We start from the raw sequence: 25723 nt of genomic DNA, 5'->3' as shown, positions 1-25723 counted from the left end.
ATGGCAGAACTGTACTTTTGTGTGTGGATTCTTAGTTAACATTGTTTAGTTTAGTCTATTAACTGAATCAGAATTGAACCATAACAATACAAACGACAAAATTTTTGTTACATGTAACAGCTAAGTTGGTTGATTACTCTGATGCTTGAAGGTATGACTATTTCTATTTCTTTTCTGAGCTGGTATTAGGTACTTAGTCGTTGGTACGTCTACCCGTTTATTTTGTAGATCATGCATAGTCATGGGCATTGTATTTGTCGTCTGTCTTCCATTGACACCCACTGTAGGTTTGCTTTCATTTCCGTGACACTAGCTCCCCTTTCATACTCATGGTTGTTTGTACAGTTCAGTTTGGAGTTTGTTAGCAGAGCCAGCTCATGGTCTACATATGCTAGTCGTTCACATATTTTTGTTGGGATCTGCAATGCCGTACAATGTCGTGAAAGGCATATTTAGTTGTAAGTCGTCAAAGAGAAAGGGCCCAGTCTTGTTCATAACAGTTAGTCTCCGCAAGAGGGCTGAATAGTACATGTCGTGTTAGTGTGTTGGTCTCCCTATTCTTTAGTTTCCTTGCGAGAATATTTGATTAGAAAGATCCAGGCATTTGTAATCCCTTCTTTTCACCATTCATAGATGTGGCCAATGGTAAACACTACATTATACATACATAGAACAATAATGATTAGGGTTAGGGCATTTTCCTAAGCTATGTGTGCATTTACGTCATGTGTTATGTTCTTTCCATGCATTTAACTGACATATACCGCCTAAGTATAGTAACTGAAACTAAATTAACAAAAGGTAAACATTTTATATATAATACATTATAAGATGCATTTTATTTTTGCAATGCGTAAAAGGAATCTTTGTCAGTAGGTCATGAAGGCATGCAAATTCTCAGATTGAGCAAAACGAACAAGAAGCACAAGGATGAAAAGTGTACCAGCCTTGTAAGGTTTATTCCCCTTAAAATGAAGGTATATGCTAGAATTATATAGAAGACAATGTAATACAGTTGTCCGAAGTACTTGGAAAGATAGCAGGTATCCTATTGGAAGAGGCGAGGGCAATGTCTAAGCTCTATAGTACAGACAAGGCCCGTCCTCTTATATGTTTACGGGGTGTTTTGAGATGTTGAAGTTAGAATTCAGAATTTTTGAGAACCAGTGTCCCAAGTTATAACGACGTTGATTAAATCATTATAATACCACACTTAAACATACTTAAATGAAATAATGGCAACTGTAATATTTTAACTACTTTCTGACATAGTATGATATAGTTATATTTGATGATGCCATTATAATCAATTTTCTATGACTTGATAAATATTTGCAGAAACGTTCTACAAAGTAATGCTGCATATTATACATATAGATATAAACAGTGCCTCATAATCTACATGGATAAACCCAATAGTTTATAAGCAATTATAAATATAATTTTATTTTGAAGTACTAGCTTCTATCCCGTAATGCTTTAGCAGGGAGTAAAATTAAATCTGTTTTTCCTGACCCTGCAATATAAATGAAACCAAGAATATATACAAATTAATTATTCTTGCAAAAGAGGACATAGGCTATTCACATCAGTTCCTATGCTATTCAAAAGATAGCATGTCTCAGGTCATTTCCAAAAGATTTTAAAGCTCCTTTCATAAAACTTTACAATACTTTCGAATTCTCCGTTACAAATTTTCACATTACCGAGTCTAGGACAGGTACACCAAAATGTTATATATCTACAATAAGTATATGTTTGGCAATATTATTTCCAACAGAACATCATGTACATTGTGATGTAAAAAGTACCATGTCACCGATTTCAGTACACCATATCGCTATGCCTACGTCCGTCGAATTCCATGGGCCTCTTTCTCCTGCCCTTGGTCAAAGATACGTCTGAATGGATGCCGTTGTAATCCTCATCTGACGTTAGCATGGTAATGTCCTTAGACGACCCCTTCCCACTGTCTATGTCTATTTCCCGGTCACCGTTGTAGGCTGCTCGCCTCGCGTTCTCGGAACTCCTGGACCGGCTCATGGTGCCTCTTTTCACCCCGACTAGAGGGGACTTCATGTTGGCGCGGCGCGGGTTGACGGGGGTGCCGTCGGGGGTGTCCTGGTAGTCGTCTTCGTCGTAGTCGTCGACTTCGATGACAACCCTCTGGGAGGGCATGAGGTCGTCCCTACGGCGCGACGCCCTCGCCGAGTCCGCAGACGTGTACCCGCTCCTGGGCCTACGAGCGGACGGGTTGCCCCTGGTGGGTCCCCGACTGGACGCCCGGCTAGAAGCCCTGCTAGCCAGGCTTGTACGGCTGCCCCTCCGCGAAGGGTTGTTCACGGCCAGGTTGGAGCCGTGCCTTCTCGCCGTGTTAGCTCTGGACCCTGCCGGTCTCCTGCCGCTTCTACGCGGTGGCGCGTTTTCCATGTCGACGTAAAGGTCAATGTCCTCTTGGTTAGAATCGTCGATCTGGTCGGGGATGGCCCGAGGGGGTTTGCGAACCGGTATGGAGTTGCTGGACTTGGAACGATTTGATCGATTGGAGCGATTGGAGCGGGCGGAACGCACGCTGTCGCTGTCGTCGTCATGGGCGGACTCCAGGTCACCCAGCGGGACCGGGCCTTCGTACTTCTGCAGGCTCTTCTTCCACCGCCGCTGGTTCCACACGTAACACACCCCGCCGATTATCAGCAGCGTGACGATAGCACCCCCTGCCGCCGCCGCCACCATCTTCCAGTCAAACTGTCCCGAACCTCCGCCTTCCAAGTTTCCCTTCTTGCTGACCTGCTTCGGCGTGTTAGTCACTGTAGTAGTACCGCCGCCCAAGGGCCCACCAGCATTAGGTAGAGGTGTGTTGTTTTTGGACGATGCCCGTGTCGGAGACGGGGCATCAGTGCTCGTAGGCCCGCCGAAAGGGTTAGCGGGCAACGATGTCTTCTTTGTCGGAGTTACAGTCGTCTGAACTGTGGTCGAGGGCCTTGCGGTCGTCGGAGGAGCGGGAAGGACCACCAGAGATGCGACCGCCCAGGAGGTCAAAGCCTCGCACATGTATATGCCGGCGTTCTCGGGCTTGACGCTTTCAAACGCCAACATGCGGCCGTTCCGAAACAGTTCGACGCCGATGGATTTGGACATCTTCCACCACGTCACGTCACGCTTTTCTACACCGTCCGCTTGGCACGTGATGTGCACGGCCTGGCCGGCCGTCGCCACGGTCTCGCTAGGGTCGACTGTTATGGGAGTAGACGAGCACCCCATCCGTTCCGACGACACGGTTCCCATCGTGAGACCGCGTAGCGTACTCGGCATGGCGCATGTGATGGCACTGCTGACATTACTACACGACCTGATGGGGATCATTTCACAATCGCACACCCACGGGTTGGCGTCCAGACTTATGCTGGGAATCAGGTTCTGTCCTTGGTTGCAAAACGCCGGCGGCAGCGTGCTAAGTCTGTTTCCTGAGATATCCAAGTGTCTGAGGTTAGACAGCCTCTGGAAAGGCACGTGGCTGATAGTACGGAGACGCATGTTTTGTAGATAAAGTCTCTCCAGGTTCACCAAGTCGTCGAAGCAGTTGTCAGGAATAGAGCTGATGGGATTGCCCGAGAATTTGAGTCTTCGCAGATTTGGAAGAGAGGAGAATTCTGAACACGGCAAGCTTGTCAATTTGTTGTATTGAAGAGACAGTAGATCGAGGAGGTTTAAATGATAGAACGCCCCAGTCCGAATGTCGCTTAGCCCGTTGTGGTCAATGTATAGTCTGGTTAGGTCTGGAAAACGCGAGAATCTGTTTCTTGGAAGAGCACGGATGCTGTTGTCATTCAGTTGCAATATCGTGGTTCTCGGAGGTATTCCGTCGGGCACCTCTTCGAGTCCTTCGCCGACGCAATCGACCGTTACTCCGCCAGTGAGGCCACTACTGCACGAACATCTCATGGTTTGGCTGTCACTGTCGCAGGCACGAACTCCATGGGCATAGCCAGTCGCTGCTAGCATCAGAGACAGAGCCCAGAGTAGCACTTCCACCGAGGAGGCCATCTTCGACCTATAGAATTCACTTTGGGTACGTCTTTTTATCTAATAGAATTCGGAAGGCTCGCGGTATCAAATCTAAGTTCTGCCTAGACCAAGAAGAATAGCTAAGACGTGATACGAAGGATTTCTAGAGAAATTAAGACTCGAGTAGATCAAGTTCACAGGGTTTTCAGGTTGACACGGTAAAACAGGACAGCGAAAGTTACATGCGGCCCCCAAGGTTGGGAGGTTGCACACGGTGGATCACCTAAGTGTCCTGTAGACCAGTCTATTTCACACGTGTGTCCCAGACGTTGCGTTCTGTCCTTTCGGTGGATTAGCTGTGCTGATTTTCCAAACGTCCAGCCAGGCTTCAGGCCACTGTATGGAAAAAAGGGAGAGTGTGTTAGATATGGTCATAATACGATCATTGAGATAACCAATATTGTAAGTTTGGGCATGTTCAGATTCAATCATAGTGGTAAACGTTTACAAGTCTGACACGTCCAATAGATGCAGGGATTACGAAGTCAAGGGGTAAGATAATATCAGTTTATGAATGTTGGCTTCATAGGACATAATGAGTGTTACGGCTGCCAGGTAATCAACATTACTGGCTCTACTGTCTTGTTACAAGTAAAATATTCAAGTTCAGTATTAAGACATCCATTCATTTCGACTGGATCGGAAGCAATTCTTCTCCTTCCCTTTGATGTCCACGATTATCATACTGATCACTCTGTTATGTCCGAGTGATTTGAGGTGAATCACCAACTCTAGGCAGTACGGCTTTTGGACCATCGCACACCCTACTATTTATCGATAGGTGTGGTGGGTTTCCCCAAAACGGGACCTCCATTGAACGTTCGAGGGACGTACCTACCAAGGTTTAGGGCTAGGTACTCATTTTTACCGGAGATTCAGTATAAACCACTAGAGATATCCTGTGTCTAGCGGGTTTATACTGAATATTAACTTATTAAATGTTATAGTATTCAATTATCTTTTGATCAGTCTACTTACTGATTCAGTCCTAACTACTCAAATACTCATAAATTTGGGAAAAGAAATCCAGATATACACTTAATAGATAACAAATCTATAGCTTTATTTTTAATTCAGTGTAATACCAATAATACTGCCATTGCCATGTAGCTATTCACAAGCATTTTTAAATTATAGTCGATACTTTAATTTATTTGTTTGTTTAATGTAACAATGTGACTCGTTGAATCAAAACTACTTCAAGGTGAATATTAACATCTTTGTTTACAAATTAATACTGGTGTTTCTAATAAATAGATAATCCACTAAATTTATTGCTTTGGCATGCTTGTAACAAGTAAATACACCATGTACAAATAAATATACCTTATTTTTATAAACGTAGTTACACTAAATTATAACTTTTCTAAAATCCCATATAATAGACTAGAACTTCTGCTTCTACAACTATTTCTATTTTGATTCTAGGCTTCACTTTTTGTATCCTGCATATCCCTGATAGTATGTTTTATTACCATACTTGTAGTATATACAATCCTCAAGATGGACGAGAGATTGATATCTCAAATTCTGAGAAAAGGCTGACTTGGATAGAGTGCCCGGCCTGAGATGTTATAAAAAACAGTCCTCATACTTCTTTAGATGATCCTTTTCCACTGTCAGCGTCTTCGCGACCACGCCTAGGACGGCGCTGTGCACTTCTTTTTCCGTCCGGTAGGGAGCGCTGTGAGGTCCGCACCTTTGGTAGACGTGCTCTTGAAAAGTCTTGCATTTCAAACGAATCGTTCATGTCCACCTCCGGTGGTGTAGCGTTACCGGGATCAAAAGTTTCCGCGCCCCTTCCCGTGGCAATTGCCCTCCCGCCAGCTCGACTCTTAACGTCCCGTCTGGATGTTGAGTGCCTCTGAGGATTCCACCGTCTCCACAGGTCTCTTTCAGAAGCGATCGTTTTCTTCGCCCCAACTTGTCCCAGTCCGTCGATGTCGTCTTCTTCCCCACTGCCTTCGTGGTCTATGACGATTACATCAGGAACGACATACTTCGGCTTTCTTCTTCGCCTGGAGCGTCTGGGACTAGGTACAGACCGAGAAGAACTTTGCGTGCTGGCTGAAACGTTATCGCCGTTGTCTCTTCGCCGCTTTGGTACACGCTCAATACTGCTATGATACTGTCTTTCCCCTCTCCTGGGCGTCTTTGGTTTTGAGTTTCTGGATGTCCTACTTGAAGCGCCGCTATCTATACTCCTTCTTCCCATCGAGTGTCTTCGCTCCAACAACTGCTTGCGTTCATCTTCAAGATGCGTTCTAGGGTATCTTTCGTCTTGAATACGTCTCGAATGTCCCTGTGAACCAGCAGGGTGGTCGACTTCATCACTAAGCTCATCGTCCCCGTTATGATTACGTTTGTCGTAAGACTCATTACTGGCTAGACTTTGCTTTGATCTGTATTGCGGATCTTCGTCCATGAAGACTAACTCGCCACCAAGAGGTGAGGCTGGCGGTGAATCCACCACTACGATCGGAATGGGTCCCTCGTACTGCGGCAGAGCGTCAACGTTCCCCCACCCTAGCTTCTTCAAGGCCGTCAGTGCCAGGCATGTAATGATCAAAGCTACGAAGACCGCTGAAAAGATGATGACTATCAGCTGCCAACCTACAATCCCTGATGGACCAACCTCTCGATGGCTTGGAGTTTTGTAATCTTCTGGCATTGAAATATTCAAAGTTGCATTCTTGCCCACTGTTGTACCAGTTGTAGTTACTATCGTCGTCACTTCGGATGATTGGACGGTGAACGCTAAGGTCGTGGGCATAGGGGGCGTTGGAACAGAAAGTACTTCAAGTTTAACATTTCCCCATGCCTTTGTTGTGTTATCAATGGAGACTTCACAGATGTATACTCCAGCGTTTGCCCTACTGACGTCTGTTAGAAGCAAGTTGGGGCCCTCTGGATAGAAATGGGCATCACCAGACTGTTGTATCTTCCCCCAGGTAATGGTGGCTGGAGAGATACCTTGGACGTTACACTGCAAGTTAACTGCATCGCCAACAGAAACGGAGGACCTTCCCGTAATTGTAACATTGGCGTCAGAACGACGCACAAGTTGGTCGGGGGAAAGAGTGCTCAACATGCGTGACGAGACGCTTGACGGCATGGCACACTTGATTCTGCTGCTGACGTCCTTACACGACAGAAGAGGGAGGAGGGAGTCGTCGCATCGCCATGGGTTCCCGCCCAGATTCAACTTAGTCGGTTCACCAAACCTACAAAATGTTCCTGGTAGAGTCTTAAGTTGGTTGTACTGTAGATTAAGAGTGTTCATGTTTACTAGGAAGCAGTTTTGGTCGTCTTTACATGGTAAAGACTCCAGTTGATTGTTTGATAGGTCTAAACTTTTCAGTGATGGGAAAGTACAGTTTGAAGGAATCCAGTTGATCTTGTTATTGTCCAGCTTGAGGGTATACAGGGACGGAAGGTGTTCCAACGCTTGGCATGGAAACGTTCTTAGCAGATTGTCAGAAAGCTTGAGGTTTTCCAGGTTCGTAAGCCCCCTAAAGGCGTCTGGATGTATTGACTCCAATCTGTTTCCAGATAGGAACAGTAGTGATAACTTGGGGTAGTTGACGAAGCTGTTTGGTAGAAGGGTTTTGATGTGGTTGCCCGTGAGGTCCAGTTTCTCCGTGTCAGGAGGTAGAGCATTTGGCACAGTTGTCAAGTTTTTATCATTACAAAGATAAAAACCCAGTACATCGGCGTCATCGCGTGTACAAGCACTGTCCACATTTGCATACTGGACGAAGACCAGGGCTAATACCAAGACGTGTTCGAATGTCGCCATCTTGTTTTCAGGTCTCTCTCTATTCTTTGACCTTGAATGGTAGTGTGACCTTTGCTCCGACGAAGAAGAAGAAAAGTATCTTGTGGAATGTCTCCTGAGGACATGAGGCTAAGATCTTGAATGGGGCTGCCATTCCTCCTGTCTTGAGTTTGCCCAAGGCGTGATGTGTCCTTTCATGACGTTGTTGTTTTTCCATCCTGTTGACCCCAAGAGGTCATGACCTTGTAGCCATGACCCCTACTTCATGTAGATCCTGCGAACTAGACAAAAACAAACATATTAATGAGTGTAGAAATCTTAACCTATATGAAAATGCTCTTTAACTTTTGATAAGTGAACACCGAGACTAATTAATTCCAAGATTTCTCTGGTCTGTGAAAGATATTGTTGACATTTCAAAAGGATGCAGGCCGTGCAGATTTTGTTGTTACATGCCTGATGACCTTTCAAAAGTTGCTCTACTACTTTTGACCTCCACATGCCGAATCATGTAATAAGAGGTTAATGTTGTGTTAGTCTGGCCACGAGCAGTCCATGTGAAAGGATAGGGGGGAAACTTGATGCACCATGAAAGACCGGGAGAGTGCTGCTGTCCTGCTTTTGAGGAAATGCCCTTGTGACAACATACAAAAGAATTGCATGCAGAATATAACAATCCCTTTAGGGTTTTCACAATAATAGCGACTTTAAAAAGCGACCGGAAGAGTAACCCACAGACAAACACCACGCAAAATACAAGCATGCAATAAGGTGGTCCCAACCTACCTGCAGTAACATCTCATTCCGCTAGGTGCATCACCGGCTGCTCTCAAAAAGATGCTATTACACGAAAGCTTGTAAGACTAGCGTTTACATTATCACAATAGCAGCGTATTACGTGAAGCAAGAAGTCTTGTTTAGTGTTGTTAAATGAAGTAGAAAGTCATGAAAAGATGCCCGATATGGGGATGCAAAGCGTTAAAAGAAAGAGATGAGGGATTGGGCAAGAATTTTTTTTGTCTGTATGATCAGTGATATTAGAAATGATATCATGTGCATGGAAAAGCTTATTCGTCAAATTGTTTAGATATATACATAGAAAACTTAGTTTTTCGGCCACACCGGCTACGTCAATGATATTAGTAGCAACATGTGAAAATCAGTGCGGAAAATAGCATCGATGCCTATAGTAAATACAGGTTTTCCCCCCTCCCCCATAATCTTTCTTCCTACCCATCTAATATACCGAGGTTTATTTCTAAAAAGGGTTGGCTGGCAAGTCCTCAGTTGGTCAGTGAAAACAAGTTTGTCAATTTTATCACCTGTATTTAGCTCGTAAGGGCATAAATGTACAATAAAGGTCTTTTATTCATTCACCCCTGAGAGAGATCGACTAGAATGGAATTAGAGCGAACAGTTCATGTCGTCCATGGCAACCTCTAGTGTGCTACAAACATACAGGTGTATCTATGTATGATGCAGAGCAATGGACACACTTGACTTCACACTCTTTTAATACTTAATACTTGTTAAAAGTTTCATGGACTTGTGGCGTTTTCAACATGACCTACTGACTCGTGATCAAAGAATTCTTCTTGATCAATTATTCAAAAATGTGAGTTTGACGCACTTGAAGTTGCCAAGATGATTAAAGGAGTAACACAATTCATACTAAATTGTCAGATAAAACATAGAAAACACCGAGCAGATAGAATATAAAAGACATTGCAAAAGTCAGATATCTTGATCGAAGAAGCAGCTTTGGTACGGATTGCCTTCACGTGATTATCACGTGGTGCATCCATAGCACAGTCACGTGCCAATCACGTGATACATCCATGGCTACCATTAGGCCATGATTGACAGCCCGTACCTCGAAGAAAAATCAACAAACTTAAAATCGATTTCCTACAATGATAACATGAAAAGGAATCGCTGAACACCCGTAGTTTAACAAGTCCAATTCATCATAAGCTTCTAATGCTGAATTGTCGAGTAGAACCGGGATAATCGCCCCCTTGGGTGACGAGATTTACAGCTCTGTGTATTTGTATACCGACCTGAATTACTAAACAGTTCCGTGACAAACTGGGATAATCAGGCGATGCTTCAGCTCTGACCTTTGACCAATAGGTCATGAACTTTGACATCCAAAATGATAGTAGTACCTGATTCTCGTAATTGGGATTTGTAGAAAGAGACATCCAATGCAGGGTGGCAGAACTGGATTTTCAGTGTGACAGTGGATTTACACGAACATTGACAAGTTAATGCCAAAAACGCCTGGGATAACCGTGATCGGAAATTACAAAAGCACAGAGGGTATAATGTGTTTATTCAAGGTATCCTTTGACATGGTGACTTGGTTTGTTACGTTGGCACATTCAAAGTAAGTCTAGTTCCGTGCAAATATACTATTTCTGTGTCCGATACTAACATGCAGAAAGATGCAAACTTTGTTTGAATTACCCACAGCGAGGTTTCTTTTTGAACCTCCTTGCCCACAGTCTTACCAGAGACCAAATTTAAAGAAGTACGTTACGTTTAAAGAGAGAAATATCTCACCACTCCAAAACTAGAGGTTTTTTTGTACTTAAAAAGGAGTAACCTACCTTTTCTAAGTCAAACAAAAGACACTGACGTGAGTGCTGAAGAGTATACTTCGAATTCCTTAGGATTTTGAGAGCTTATAGTGACAACGGAAGGTGCTAAACACTGTCTCAGCTCTATAAACATGTGACGTCATGAGAGGTGACTTGAATGTATACTTTTGTACACACCTGTCCATTACATCAGACACTATATATATATATTTAGCGTGCACATCTGTGTTTTGATAGATACCTTGAATATTTAGGACAAGCCTTGTTACATCATTGTTATGACTAGCCAAGCCCCATACACATATGGATATCCCCAGTGTACGTACTATGTCTGCAGAGGTCATTCTTTGAAGATAACTCATAGAGGTCCCGTTTAGGGGTCTGTATAGCAGTTACATATCTGAAGTTATGATCTTCAATATAACCTCTTTTCTTAATTGGCTAAATGCAGTCTTTTCATAGCTTGTTGATACAAAAGTGCAGGGGTGACTTTTATCTTCAAAGAAAATTGTTTTAGCCCTCTTTCTTTTGATTTCGTAAAATAAATTTTACATTCTGTGTAATGTGATATCAGTCAAAAAGTGAACACTTAATAAAAAAAGGTCGATTTCATGACGATTGGCCGGCAGAAGGGCACTCAAAACCCCATCAGACAACGTTTTTACGTCAAGCCGTCATGTCTAGGTATCGCCCATCTGTTGTGTCCCATTCCCTGCCAGTCTTCATAAATATATAATACAGTTCCGCAGGAGATAGCATCAAACCTGTGGTTGTGCCATTTTGCAGGGGTCAAACCGGGTGCGACCTATCCAACAGGGCCTCTTAGTGAAGCCTCGCTTTGCAGGTGTTCCGGGAGCAGTATGCTTTTTGGGGGTGGGGTATCGGAGGGGGTGGGGGGAGTTTTCAGATCGCACAAACATGTAAATCGCCTACGCTTAAAACTCTGGTCGCTACGTGCGATCAGAAAACTTGCCCCCCCCCCAAAAAAAACCCCGACCGCTTCGAATTTCTGAAACGCCTGCAAAAGAGGATACAAGACGTACAAATAGATGTAGAACTTAAACGTGATATTTTCCTACTCGTAATATACATATCGTAAATTAGATATCTGTCAATTACAACATTGCGTAAAGGAAGGAGGCGCACTGTACTGTACAAACCGCTGATAATATATTTGTGTGTGTGTATGTGTATGTGGCGTAACAAAATGAGTTGTAACTTGAGTGTACGTCATGTTGTCCTTGTCCTTTGTGTAATGCTAATAAAAAAAGCCAACCGCTCCCAGAAAGCCTACAAAGAAGGCTAGGCCTCTTGGATATGAGAACCCGCAGACTACATAGGACTTAATCCCCGTACAACATGTGACGGCTTATTAGTGGGGTTTTGTAGTACAGGTCCTCACGACGGGGATAATATCAGCATTATGATATGAATATTTAATGAGGAGAGTAAAAAGGCGCACAGTTGATAAGACTCTTTATGGTCACGCACGCAGAGGCAGACTGAAAACACCACACAGGCGGTGTTGTATTTTTTCTTCGCATATTATAAGCTTGAATGGAAAGACGTCATAAAATGAACAAAGGGCAAGGTCAAAGCATGCACAAAGATGCTCAACACATCAGACGAAGAATAACAATCCAACAAAAGAATTACACAAGAAAAGGCTTGAAAGGAAAGGCTTAAAAAATGAGCAAAGGGAAGTACCAAGGCCAAAGTATGCACAAAGATGCTCAACACATCAAACGAAGAATAACAGTCCAACAAAAGAATTACGCAAGAATGCCAGGCAAAGTATGATCCTTCCTATTGTACCATGAGTTGTATCTTTATGATATTATACAGCTATTTTGGTATGCTTTCCATGGTATACTGGAGAACATACCAAACACATGCCTTCCTTCCGAATACAAAGCTTTCAAAGAAAAACATTCTCCACCATCTTTTTCATGAATATACGTCTGTCGTATCAGGTAGCTTAATACCTAGTAGTAGTTATTTGCTTTTGCATTGAAGAACGCCGTCGCTGCTAAGAAAACATATTACCAAGCTAGCACAGTCTTGCAGACGTTTTACAATTATACGTATATAGGGGATACCTTTATACATAAAAGCTATGCGGGATATAAGGGTCACCAAGGTGATCTAAATTTACGATCGCTTGATGTTTCATCTTGTATTTTCTGGCACGCAAGGTTATTGTTCAACAGGTGTGTTGAGCTAGGGCGTGTACAGGTGAGAATGGAGAGGGCGTGTCTTAGAGATAACATTTTCTCAGAAACAAACGAGAAATTCTGCTTACATAGTGACAATTATGAGCTATATTATGCATAACAAACACATAAATGTATAAGACAATGCGTCGTACGTGTATAAGTACATCATGCCACATGTATGGTATACATGTACATGTATATAACAGCCCGTGTATTCTATACATAGGAAAATATATTTAAGAATGTCTGAACTTTAGAAATTTTTCCAATGATTGTAAAATCGCATTGCATGAGTTTCTGTAATTTTTAATAACAAAGCAGTCTTAAGTTTATATATTTGTCTATTTTGCATTGTAGGAGTTATCAAATTTAAAGATATCTTCAAATTTGCCTGTAGCATCGAGTATCTTGAAATCTGTTGTACCTGATTTGAGAAATGTGCAAAGCTTATTACTGCTTTGCCGCCGATACCACTTTGTCAGAAGGTTTGAACTTTTAGCCGTTTTGGGAAGGATGTTTCATGTATCAGCTCTCTCTCCGTAACTCATCCTGACTCTACACATATTTCTTCCTTATTTTTTAATCTTATCTGTCATACTATATAACCTTAAACACTGCCTTTAGGCTGTAAACACCCATGTTCAGATAGCAATCATGGGGATTAATCTCTTTCCATGCAGATGTTTTCTGTGATACCATGGATGTGGTGTGCCAGCGTCTGTGTAATTTACTACGCAGCCTGCCACAATTCTCTCGTGCAGTCTCGCTCTGCTGACTAAGCGGGTTTAACCTCAATAACTCAGTCTGTCCTTGGCATTTTTCTGGATTAGTTCAGCAAATTAGGACCCACGGAGGGCACAGCCTTCATCGGAAACTGTCTAATTCGCTGGACAGTTTAGACACTGGATTCCAGATGTACTGCCACATTTTTTTAGGCAAATGGTCTCGGGCGCTACAAGTAGAAGTAACATTCGTTGATGGAATACAGAAGGAAGACCTTTACACGTACTTTTGAAGTCAGACTGACTGAAGTTAAAGGCACCCAATGCAATTTCTGAGCGGCAAACATGGGTTTTCAGAGTCGCTGTTTTATGTAGTAAGTTGAACCAACCCTATTCCATCGTATGCTGATACCTTTGAGGCATAAATGTGATATCACTGACGGAAAACAGTTGCATGTTTTGTACCGTAAACTGGTTCTAGCTATTTATGGGCGGTGCACCAAAATAAAGAGAGACTTCAAGTAGATTGTTTGAGGGGCTATTTCAAACGCTTAAAATGATGACGAATTCAAAATATGTTTTAAACTAGAGTTCCCCGATCTCATACCTTCGCCAAATGATGTTAATCTTTATGACTGACAAATTATAGATTAGATTATTCCCCCCTGATTTAAGAAATAGGAATCTAATTTTCATGAATTATATCATTTTATCATAATCTCAACCAAAAAAACAGTCTTATATTAACAAACAATGCATTCTAGCATTTCCTAATAAATTATGCAAATGAGGTCCTGATTTGAATAAATTATGTTTAATGATGTTCACCTCAATTTAACTTTCAAATACCACAAGTATGAAATTCCAGGCAGTTATCATTACATAATTATAAAATTTTCTCATTAATTATGCAAATTAGGTCATTATTAACATAATCAATATCTTCCTGTGTTTCTCTCGTTGTCAATTACCAATGTCACAAGCTTTAATTGTCCTATCATGGAATGCAGCTGATTTATAGAATTTCCCCATAAATTATGCAAATTATATCCATATTTGCATAATTGTCACATAATTATATGAAGGATCACGTAAGCTACCTACATACCAAAAATCACGACGATCCGTCAACCGGTTCTTGAGTTATCCCCTTTTGAATATTTTCAAGAATATATCGCTGCAGTTCCAGAGCAAGCCGCTACGGGGCCTAAACTCACATCACTTCTTCCCCAGCACAAGAGCTACCTACCATCTAAATTTCATCACCATAGCATGTCTAGATCATGAGATATCAAAACCGGAAGTTCAGCTGCAGTACCATAACAAGCCGCTAGGGGGTCCAAAATCTAATCATTTTGAGGTCTCATCAAGACCTACCCACCTACCAAGTATCAAGACAATCCATCAAGGCCTTTTCAAGTTATCGTGTTGACAGACACACACACACACACACACACACACACACACACACACACACATACACGAACGCCCCTGAAAACATAACCTTCTTGGCGAAGGTAAAAATGGCAATACATGTCAATGTCAGAAATATTTGCTTTAGGAATGATACAAATACTTTTGGACGACAGGTATTAACAGACCAGAACAGTCCCTGAGGCTGTGTGACATTTACAGATAGCAGACCCAAACCAAACAAACATATTGCCGGAAATACAGCCGCAATACATTACAACTAGGAAACGTTAGACAGATAGCAAGGACGATGCTTGCCAGAAACCAAAAAACAGACAAAGGTAACATTATATCACAACTACTGCCCTTTCTGACTCCAAACTCCTGACTAGTCAAATTCTGTGGACACTTTCCGTTCTAGCAGTTCCTTGGGTGGCACGTTGGGTATACTATAATGCATTATTCACCACGTGCCATCATTAATGATGACAATAATTGATACGAACGTTGATAATTGGCAGTGTTGTCTTATAAAAGGCACCTATATGCAAAGCTATCATCATGAGGGAGGGGGTATAGGGTTAGGTTTAAATATAAAAGGTACCTCTGTGCAAAGCTATCATTACGATGGAGGGGGGTAAATTCTTTAATGTAAACGTCTATCGTAGAACACAGGTAATCGTAGTGTATCTTTCTTGGGGACTATAGGTCAGAGGTTCAAACCCCGCTAGGGCACGATGTGAGGAGTTGCACTACTCCTTTCGGTTGGGTCCATGAAGTTGGTGACCCCGTGTATGAGAGAGCATCAGGTTTAATAAGCCCCAGGCGACGGAACTTTGCTCGTAAAAGACCCCAGCACACCTACGAACTGGTGTGTTTGGATAAACAACTGATCCGTACCGAAGCCACATTGCCACATGTACTTGAAAACAGCATCATGCTTAAGTTCTAGCCTGGTCACCAGACCTATTTTAGCTCCCGAGTCTTTGTCCTCTTCACAAGGGAGCTAAAATAGGCCTGGTAACCAGGCCACCATGCCTCATCTCAATCAGATATGACTATTTTACTTTACTTTCCAGAAGTCACCGCTTAAACCCTACGTTTAAGCATATCTTAAATCGTGCGTAAAGATTATTTTTTCCTAGGAATGGAGCCTTTACGTAATATGCTTTAAATCATTCGATGTCGGATTTTATGCTGACTTATAGCAGGTTACAACAACAGAGTTCCTACAGTTTCCCGACCCTATCTTCACCCCTGCTTGTTGATGTTCTGCATGACCATCCATCGCGTGTCCCTCCCTTTCTTCCCCTGTCAGGGCCGCCACGTTAATTTGTTGTTACAAGCCGAGTGGCTTTTGTAGCACTCTGTTGACCAACATCACACTTCTAGATCTGTCTTTCGTTTCAGACTATATACTGTCATCTTTTCAGCTGATGCCTAGGAAAAAATTATGTGTTTCCTGTTTCAGTCCTGAAAAAAATTAGGGTCGGTAGGTAGGGATTAGCTTTTTTTTAGACTTCAGTGATATCTATATAGGGGTCCAACTAACATTTTTATTTTCAATGTCAATGTGAGAAAACCAATGGTACAACGTTTCATCATCTCAGGTGTCAGATCATGGAGCTAGAAAAGGTTGATCAGCTCTAAAACTAAATTTATGTCCCTTGCAGATCTAGAGATCCACCCCCCCCCCAAAATAGTCTAGGGTCGGCAGCTGGTTTTTGAAGGGTTGGTCGGGAAACAGGAAACACATACTATTTTTCCTAGGCCTGGGGGTCATTACTTTGAGCTATCTTCTTTTAGACGTTTGCAACCAAAACATATCGATCACTAGAACAGCACCATTAGGGCCGTTTTAACGTACGATTTGTCATGCATAATTCCGATACCATTAAATCCAATACGTCTGGGGTTTGTTGATCAAAGATCGTGGTTGCTTTGAGCGTTTGATTATATCTGGAAATCTCATAGATCGTTGTTTTAAACTCTGAAACTGTCTTGTTGATTTTTCACAAGGGATTACGTTGGCACATTCTTCTCTTGTGTGTTGTGTTAGCGTCCGATACAAAGAGATGCCAAAGACAAATCTTAACTGCATTTCAAAAGTACAAAACAAATTCCTATCTGTCTGCAGCGTTTTTCAGTAGATACGTCATTCTTACACCGGCACAATTCCCTAGATACAATCTACTGTGAATTATGTTGGAGCCATAGCGGCTTCGATAAAGAAATGCCATAGCTGAACTCTAACTTTAGCTTTGTTCTCAACTGAAGTGTAACATAAATTTTAAGATTCTTATCTATCAAAAGCGTCAGTGAATATGTTTTTTACCTTTGTCTAGCTACATAGAGTTATCCATTGTGTTGTCGGTTGCCACCGTGTGATCGTAATAGTGTAAAATACGTTTTAAGATTCTAATCTATCAAAAGCATTAGTCAGTGAATATGTTTTTTACCTTTGTCTAACTACACAAATCTACCCATTGTGTTGTCGGTTGCTACAGAGACATGAGTGTGATCGTGATAGTGTAAAATACGTTTTAAGATTCTAATCTATCAAAAGCATTCGTCATTCGTCGATTTTTTAATACCTTCGTCTAACTATTTCAGATGTAATGAGTTCTCTATTGTGTTGTCGGTTACTATAGAAGCATACCATGAGTGTGACCGTAAAAGTGCCAAATATGTTGTAAAGATTCTTATCGTTCAAAAACATTAGTCAGTAGATGCCTATTTACACGTCCGCGTGGGAAAATAATGCTGGTTTACTAGTAGTAACTGTTGGTGTTATAACCTTGAGTGACAAACTCTTATATATGGTAATTTTACCTGTCAAGATCCGAGGTAAACAGATAAAACATTTTTACGATGATGGTGTGTAACTACTCATATGACCGCTCAATGACCCGTGGTGCCGGTGTTACAGGTGCAGAAAGACCTTGGTCATGTAAAGCTCGGATAAAAAAACCTTATGTTTTTTCCTGTTTGTATGACGGATTTGGGTCTAAACTAGCTTAAGCAACAATGCGCCCCCGGCGCTGGGATTAGATGAGGAATGGGACTTGTCGTGTGGGTACAGTTTGGGATTTTTTTTCTTTGTTAAACTTTTAGAGACACGTTGTCTGTGCAATGCACCTGTTCTACAGAAAACGTTTTAAAATGTTTTTTTTCCAATCTTGATACAATCAAGGTTCGAGGTTTTTGTCTTTATGACAGACCAAGGTTTTTTGTCTTTATGACCAACCAAGCAAGTAGAGAAAGAGACTAAACAAGATTTAGAATCTGTCTCCAAGGACAAAAATCCTACTAATATAAGTAGTATAATGCTATTACAGTGCATTGCCACAGAGGTCAGCCAGTAGCTAATGAAATCGCCTTTTACAAGGTGTTTCCGTTCCGAAATAATGTGTTATAAGCTACGCTGCGGTTGGTCCATACAGGTGCGATGATGGCGGAAGTAAACATGCCGGTAAGCTGGATCATCTTCAACGATCAATCTCTGGGGACCCTAACTCTATTTTCATGAGGACAACAAGATAGGTTTTTATCAAACTATATGACAGATGGGGTCACAAGGGTCCGATGAGTCTTGAAAGGTGTTCCTAAGGTCGGAACTTAACCAGTTTACTGGCCTTAATGACATAATGTGCCGTTGATAATCATATTTGTGCTTGTCCCACTTTATAAGCTGATTTCTGCGATGTATGAATGGGGACAACAAGGACTTGTTACTCAAGCAAATGGATGTTTTTTTATAAACCGTCAGACGTTTCAAGTAGCATCTACTACTTTTCGTCAGGAATCTGTAGTTGAACAGAGCAAAGCTTTTTATATTCATTCTTTTTGGACACCTGTTTAACTAGAGAATTCCGCCAGTAACTGACAAAAAGTAGTGGATGCTACTTGAAACGTCTAACAGTTGTCAAAGCATATACAGTTGCTTGAGTAACAATTTCTTGTGTATCTCATTACCTGGATGTCTTACCTTCATCGGCGTTCATATGAGGACATTGTAAGTTTAAAACGTCGCCTACATTGCGTGGGTATTTTTAAACGTACACTGGGATGAAGAAACCCAATAAAGTTTGCTTTTAGTCTCTGCCTCGCTCGTATCCAGCGAATTTCCTTGTGAGTTGTTCCAGTTTACGATAGGAAGCGTACGTTTTAACAGTTAAAGGAAAACTCTCTATAGATTCGAACAACCCGAAGTAGTAGTTACTTAGTTATTTCACAATCTAGATCTTGAGATAAACAACTAACTTGCGTCTTTCTGGTCCCAAACTCATATCAAGCCCCAGTTAAACGGGCGATTTTACGACATTTCATTTAAAAAGAACTACAGGCATGTCACGAATGTGTCACTAGGGTTGTTTACAACAATTTGTCTTCCTTGCTCCTTAACCTAGACCTAACGCGGGTCACCAGTCAACCTTAATGAAATCTTCCTCATGAAAAGTCTATCTAGACTGGTGTCTATACTGCTCACCACAAGAGCGTAACAAAAACAGTTGACAGAAAGCAATTCTTTTATTGACGCTTCAGTTTCAGTATGCTATAATATAAGACCTCTTTTTTGCATTGCTTGTCTTAAGCTCACCTTGTAGACTGTTTGTGTATTGATCAAAATTCAATATCTAGGAATCTAGAAATCAAGTTACATTTACAATAAGACAACTTCATGCAAAGTCATAAAACCTTGCCAGAAAGCCATTCTTTTTTGGCATTCCTTTTTTTTAGTTTCATTATGTTATCAAGATATAAGACCTCATTTTTCACTGCTTGTCTTTGGGCCACCTTGTGAGACCGATTGATCAAAATTGAATATCAAGGAATCTAGAAATCAATAAGACACCGTCATGCAAAGTCATAAAACCTTGACATTCTTCAAAATAGCCCCGTGAAGAAATCATCGTCTCAAACCCTGTAGTTTGTTTTGACAGATACATGTACACCGTGGCAAAGATCAAGAGACATCCACTCCGTCTTTCACATTTTTCACCGGGTAATCTGACGAACGCGTGTGTGAGGCTATCCTCCTTCTCAGCATGGCGCCAGGCGAAATGCCACCACGAGAGAAAAGCCATTACATCATTGCATACAAAATTGCAGTTTCGTGCGGCCGAAATTACTCCTATGTACCTTACTGTATGAAAAAACTTCAGGACGACGATGTGTGAAGGAAGTCTATACATAAATTGTCTTGTCTGGAAATGCCTGGCTATTTGTTTGGGGATGTAGCAGACATGTTAGAGTGTCCCAGGGGACTTCAATGAGCCACAAGCGCGACCTTTTTCAACTGGTAACACATTAACATTTACAGAGAGAGCTGAGTTAGCCACGAAGCATAAGTCTTTTAGACAGGACATGTCTTAGATATCGTGGCCTCAATATTGGGTGTATATGAGGACAGACAGAAAAAACTTTTCAAAGAAAACTTACAGTCACCTAAAATTACTGATGGATTGTATATACTGTTAATGACTAAATGTTAACATAAGTTGCTGACAGAAAGATTTTTCTACGAAGGAGGATCTATGAATGGAAAAAATGAGTTATGGAAAGCTGGTGCTTGTTATAGGCTTGTACTAGCTATATACGAGTATATGGGCGGTACCGGTAACCGGTACCCCCCAAAATTAAGGAACGCCTCTCGCCGCAATTTCAAACGTTTCAAGTATGCAATGATGATGAAAATGTGGTAAGACATCTCAGTTAATGTCAACATCAGATTTTTTTGCCCTCCTGAAATTCCTTTGATGCTTTTACAGTTTAGTCGCCCGGACACTACCTTAATAAATTACACTTAACCTACCGGTCAAAAATTCTAATTTGATGACCCACACCCTACCCCTCCCCTAACGTGGAATGTAGACATAAGTGCAATTTTGTTCACATCCTCCGAATCTTTTGTTCTAACACAGTCTGGATTCTTCGCTAATTACGTCTTTATCTGAGGCACAGTGACGGAATAAGTAGGGAGCATCCGTAAAAGGGATTTGATCTTTTGTCTTTGACAAAATGCAGAGATAACGTAACAGTGGGTGTGTACATGTGTCTATAGAAACACTTGTTCTGCACAAGATGGGATAACAAAGGACAAGATAGAACAACGCACGCGCACCCGAATCCAAGTCGTGCTCCTACACATATACATAAAAAAAACATCTGTAGTAGTTCTAGATAGTAGTTCTAGAAAGTTAGAGAAACAATGAACAATAAAACGTCAGCAAAAACGTATAAAACACCAAGAAACGAGACAATTTCAATAGTCTCTGCATACTTTCTAAAAAATTAACCTATGGTTCTACAAAAAAAATTAGATTTCGGGTAGTTACAATTTCAAGAGCACTTCTTGTAAAACTCAACAGCTCCCACAACTCCTTGGGTGTTCTGAAATGTTTACTTTTTAGCATGTTTTGGAACTCTCCATTTAACGTTGATCATTGTTTAACTAGCTTTTGAGTTCAACAAAAACAAACTATTAATGGTTATTTTGAACACCTAGAAAGGCAACTAAATGAAACAACTTCTCCAAGGTTACGTGTATTGAATAAGAATTGAACGAAACGTCCGATCCGCCACTGGCTGTTCTCAAAATATACGATATTTGTCACATACAATGCCAGCGGAAGTGGTGATTTTGAGGCGTTGAAGCAATTTTCACCGCACCCCTACATAATGATCGACCGCCCAGCCTACTGCGACATAACTCTCGTCAATCATTCCACTCTGGTGAACAGACATAAACAATTGTGATAAGCAGTTTTTTACAGACTGGGTGTGTAAAAGTCGTTTGTCTTCTACTAGTGACAAAAACAAAACGACCAAGCTTTTAAGCTTCAAAACTTTTTTTCTAACGCGATGTTCGTGGTTTAGGCACCTGTTGCATTGTAGATTCGTCGTGCGACAGAATCACGACCGACAGCAGATTCTGAATTTTTTGTTAGCAAAGTCGTGGATTTGTCGTATGAGGTTCTCGGATCTTGTGACTGGAAAACTTGTCGTGTAGCCTCATCGACGGTTTTGGTTCAGTCAAATTTAAGAGCCAGAGTAAAAAAAAACTGTAAACTGTTCTCTAACTTAAAACAAGACATTGGGATCAGCAGAATGTTCATCTGATTCACACAAAATATCTCTCGACCAAAACTTTACATATAACTCCGACTCTAATTAGACTCCACTCGCATGGGGACATTATGAATCCGGTTTGAGCTGGCTTTAGCCAGAATAACTCTTTTTTTTTTCTTTTGTGCTGTCACAGTCATTACCACACACATTATCTAGATCTTTTGCTCCAACGATGTCTAGATACTTCGCTAATGACGTCTATATCTGTGGTACGAAAAAATTACCTCTTCCGCTGACATTGTGAGAAATAGCATTACTATAATTATACTTTGTATTAATCATAACAAGTAGAGTATTTATTTATTTTGAGAACAGCCAGAGGCCAATTACACGTTTGAGTTAATTCTTATCCAATACACGTATCTTTGGAGATGTTGTTCACTTAGTTGTCTTTCTAGGAGTACAAAATAACCATAACAGTGGGTCTTTGTTTAACTTCTTCTTCTTGTCGAGTCACCACTCTTAAACTTTGTTTAACTCAAAGCTCAAGAATAGACAGTGTTAAATGGAGCATTCCAAATCAACGCCAGGCTACAAGGTCATGATACAAACATTGGAGAACGCCCAAGGAGTTGTGGTCGAGTTCTGTTGTGATGAATCTTTGAATCTACTTGAACACAAACAGGAAGACATGTGAATGACCGGGAATAGGAAGGAAGTTTTGACTTTTTTCAGGATACAGTGTTTATGTTACCGAAGGCAAGATTATAAAAGGAAATGGGGCTGTTACAACCCTTAATATCCAGTCATGATTGTCATCTTAAGTATGACGAGCACGGCTTCGTACGGTGTTCGGGCAGACAACAAACCAAGAGTGTTGTTGTAACGTTTTATGGAGTGCGAACATTACCGAGAACAACCTCATTTTAACACGTCGTAAGTCAAGACATGGCAAAAGAGAAACAGCACTGAATATGTGTTAAAACGTATGCAATTCTGCCTCATTTTTAGATGAAACTTTCCAACATTCCCAAAAGTTACTTCTTGTTGGTTCACGGATTAGAGTTCGACAGGGTTTTGGCAGAAGAATCCACAAATCAGTAGCAACAATTTCCACAACGCCCGGAGCAAAAAACCCTTAGCTTAAAATTGTTGACCACGAAACAAAGACGCGGTTCCTTACCTTACCACAAAGGCTTAAGCGTTCCCATAAGGTGTACAGCTACACTCTGAAGTCTTCCACACCATAGAACAACGCACTGAGTTCTAGATTAGCTGTTCAAGGTTGAGTTCCGGACGTTTCTTACGAACAAAGGGAAACATTCCACTCGTGTATGTTCCCACAGAACACACTATTATAGGCGGTACCTCACCTCAGGCAGGGCCGACCATACCCGTCCAACGACTACCCTCTCTAGCGTCAAGCCATTTGCTGCCCCACGAACCTATTCTCACTCTTACTCATTCTACTAATGCATTCCCCTCAAAACGTAAACTAAGCTCGAAGCGACTTACCGGGTCGTTTGGTGTCCAGGTGCGGCGAGGGCACTAGGAGTTGTGGCTGTGGTTGGGGACGTCTATGTCGCGTCCGTTTGAGTCAGCGAAGTGGCGTGTGTTCTACTGACGACTCCTGAATCTCGTGTGTCCACCTGGGGGGCGGCACGGGGTTTGACCATATATGGTTACACTAATCTGTGACGTAGAGGGTAGTCATTATAGCCTACTTGGGGAAGTGAGGCTAATTTGTTCAAATGCTGTCAGAATGTGAATTCTTGACCTTATTGGAGGTCAAGACACTCCCTGTCACGCGTTCATGAATTTTGCTTACCAAACACTGGGCGTACTCTCCCAACCATGGCCAGGAGTAGTCTCTACCAGACTAACTACGCTGGCTATCTATAGGAGAATATTTGCCAGGGGAGTTTGGCCGCCTTGTAGGTTTGAACTCGGAGGGACTCCCCTGGCCAATTTTACTCTCTTTTTTGCCGAATTCTACGCGTATTCCCGTAGAGAGGCCTGGTGGATGCTAGGTTAGGAGTAGGTCGGCCCAAAGTCGACTGGTGTGCGTTGAACTCGGCTACTATTCGGCTGCACCAGCCGAGTGTTTCAAAATGTTTGAAACGGTCGGGAGGTTCCATCATAGTTGGCTGGTGTTCGGCTGTAAGTTAACAGAACACCAGCCAACCATTCGGGAGTAATTCAGTGGTGGTCTTGGCATGTTCCGGAGTCAAATTTGACTCAAATTTAACTCCAACTCGTTTCAATACGTCTCGTATAGAAAGGTGGGCGTGGCCTTAATCTGGTCAAAATGCTCCCAAATTTTAGCCGAACTTGGTGGGTTGGTGTTCGGGAACAAATTCGGAGAATGTCGTGAATGTGTGACAGGGGCTTTTGGGAATAATCTATTGGTTGGCAAGATGCTTTTCGACGACGTTCGATCATGTCATGTGTTAGCAACATGCGATAATTTAATACTTATTAATCTATGTGCAATATACACTCTTTTGGTGTATATCACCATTAATCACCATTATAATACCACTCAACAGGACGCACGTAGAGAATTATGGGTAATTTTGCCTCGGGCGTTTTCAGCACCCTACTGGGCTCTAATTATCTAACCACATGTCCTCTGGCGATCTACCGTGGAAAGTATAATTATAACAATTAGAAAACTACAGTACGAATAATCATTTCGCAATTAGACACGAGCAATCTGATTAATATAACTCGTTCAACTCTATTTCATGGTTAAGTTGTTTATTGATCAATACTTTAAGACAAATTAGGCTAAATATTCACTCTAAGGCGATCTGCCTAGTTTGTTGTTCTTACAGTGAATATTGGGGAAGTTTTTAGTGTTGATATGTGCCTGTGGCTATTGTATCATCTGTCACTTTGCATTGCTGCAAAGAAATGCGTTGAATAGGCTAGGTGTGTCATTATAGCAGTGGAATCTTCATAAAAAATCTTGAAGGATGAGATAGCTGAAACACTATATCTGTCTAGACTAAAGATCACTTTTGTCTCCACTCCCCTTTTCTTACTTATCTAAAAATAGTCTAAAAACTATGTCGATGGGGTATTTATCCCATTTCAGAGTCAGCTTTATTTGTATTGGTTTGACATAGTTTTATTTCTTCGACATGCAGGCAAATGAGACAGGCAATCTTGACAAATATATGTACAGCTATTGGGTGTAATAGTTTTTATGGCCATTGAAGATAAGTAGGCCATAGGAAAGACAGTACCAACACTTTCAGGGACAATACGATGTATGCGTGGACAACAATACAGATTACGACGGTTCAGGGTTCGAATCCCACTACGTACACCAAATATGTGTACAAATATTGAGATGGCTTCCATTGGTGTAATAGTTTATTTCCACCATAACTAGAGCATGGAAAAGACAACACGCGTAGACAACAATACAATTTACGACGGTCCATGGTTCTAGTCCCACTACGACGTGCTTCCACTATTGATTTCTGTGATCTGATAAGAACTCCGGCGACGAAAAGTCGGACAGATGTCCGAAAATGAAGCAATCGGTTCTAACACGGTTACCGTGTGGTCACTGGTCCGCTTCGACCCGGTAGATACCTTTTGAAGATGACGAATGATGAAGAGAAAAGATTGACCCAAAAACCACGACATATAGTCACATATGTTCACTTCTTGGTATCTATGGTGATCAATATTCGAGAGTCATGAATAGTGTTGCTTCATGGTGTCTATGTATCTTTTTTTTATTATTTGACTCAATACATATATATATATATATATATATATATATATATATATATATATATATATATATATATATATATATATATATATATATATACTATA

The 25723-nt window shown here is 41.5% G+C and overlaps 1 protein-coding gene across 3 annotated transcripts in view; it reads right to left on the bottom strand.

Moving 5' to 3' along the window:
* Nucleotides 1-948: 948 nt before the first annotated feature.
* Nucleotides 949-25723, bottom strand: part of LOC109480276 (leucine-rich repeat-containing protein 24-like) — a 46102-nt gene continuing 21327 nt past the window's right edge. For 2 of the 3 annotated variants that reach the window (XM_019782439.1, XM_019782438.1), the window contains exons 2-4: nucleotides 23384-23517; nucleotides 5660-8124; nucleotides 4051-4401 (exon numbers count right to left, since the gene is read on the bottom strand). In XM_019782439.1, coding sequence (XP_019637998.1) covers nucleotides 4315-4401; nucleotides 5660-7864 — 2292 coding nt within the window. In that variant the 5' untranslated portion in view covers nucleotides 7865-8124; nucleotides 23384-23517 and the 3' untranslated portion in view covers nucleotides 4051-4314. Of the gene's footprint in view, nucleotides 4402-5659; nucleotides 8125-23383; nucleotides 23518-25723 lie in introns of all 3 variants that reach the window. The other variant, XM_019782440.1, reaches the window with a different exon arrangement.

Source organism: Branchiostoma belcheri, unplaced genomic scaffold, assembly GCF_001625305.1.
Source record: "Branchiostoma belcheri isolate BF01 breed outbred unplaced genomic scaffold, Haploidv18h27 scaffold50, whole genome shotgun sequence".
Classification (NCBI taxonomy): Eukaryota; Metazoa; Chordata; class Leptocardii; order Amphioxiformes; family Branchiostomatidae; genus Branchiostoma; species Branchiostoma belcheri.
This window is presented reverse-complemented; position numbering and strand designations above follow the sequence as displayed.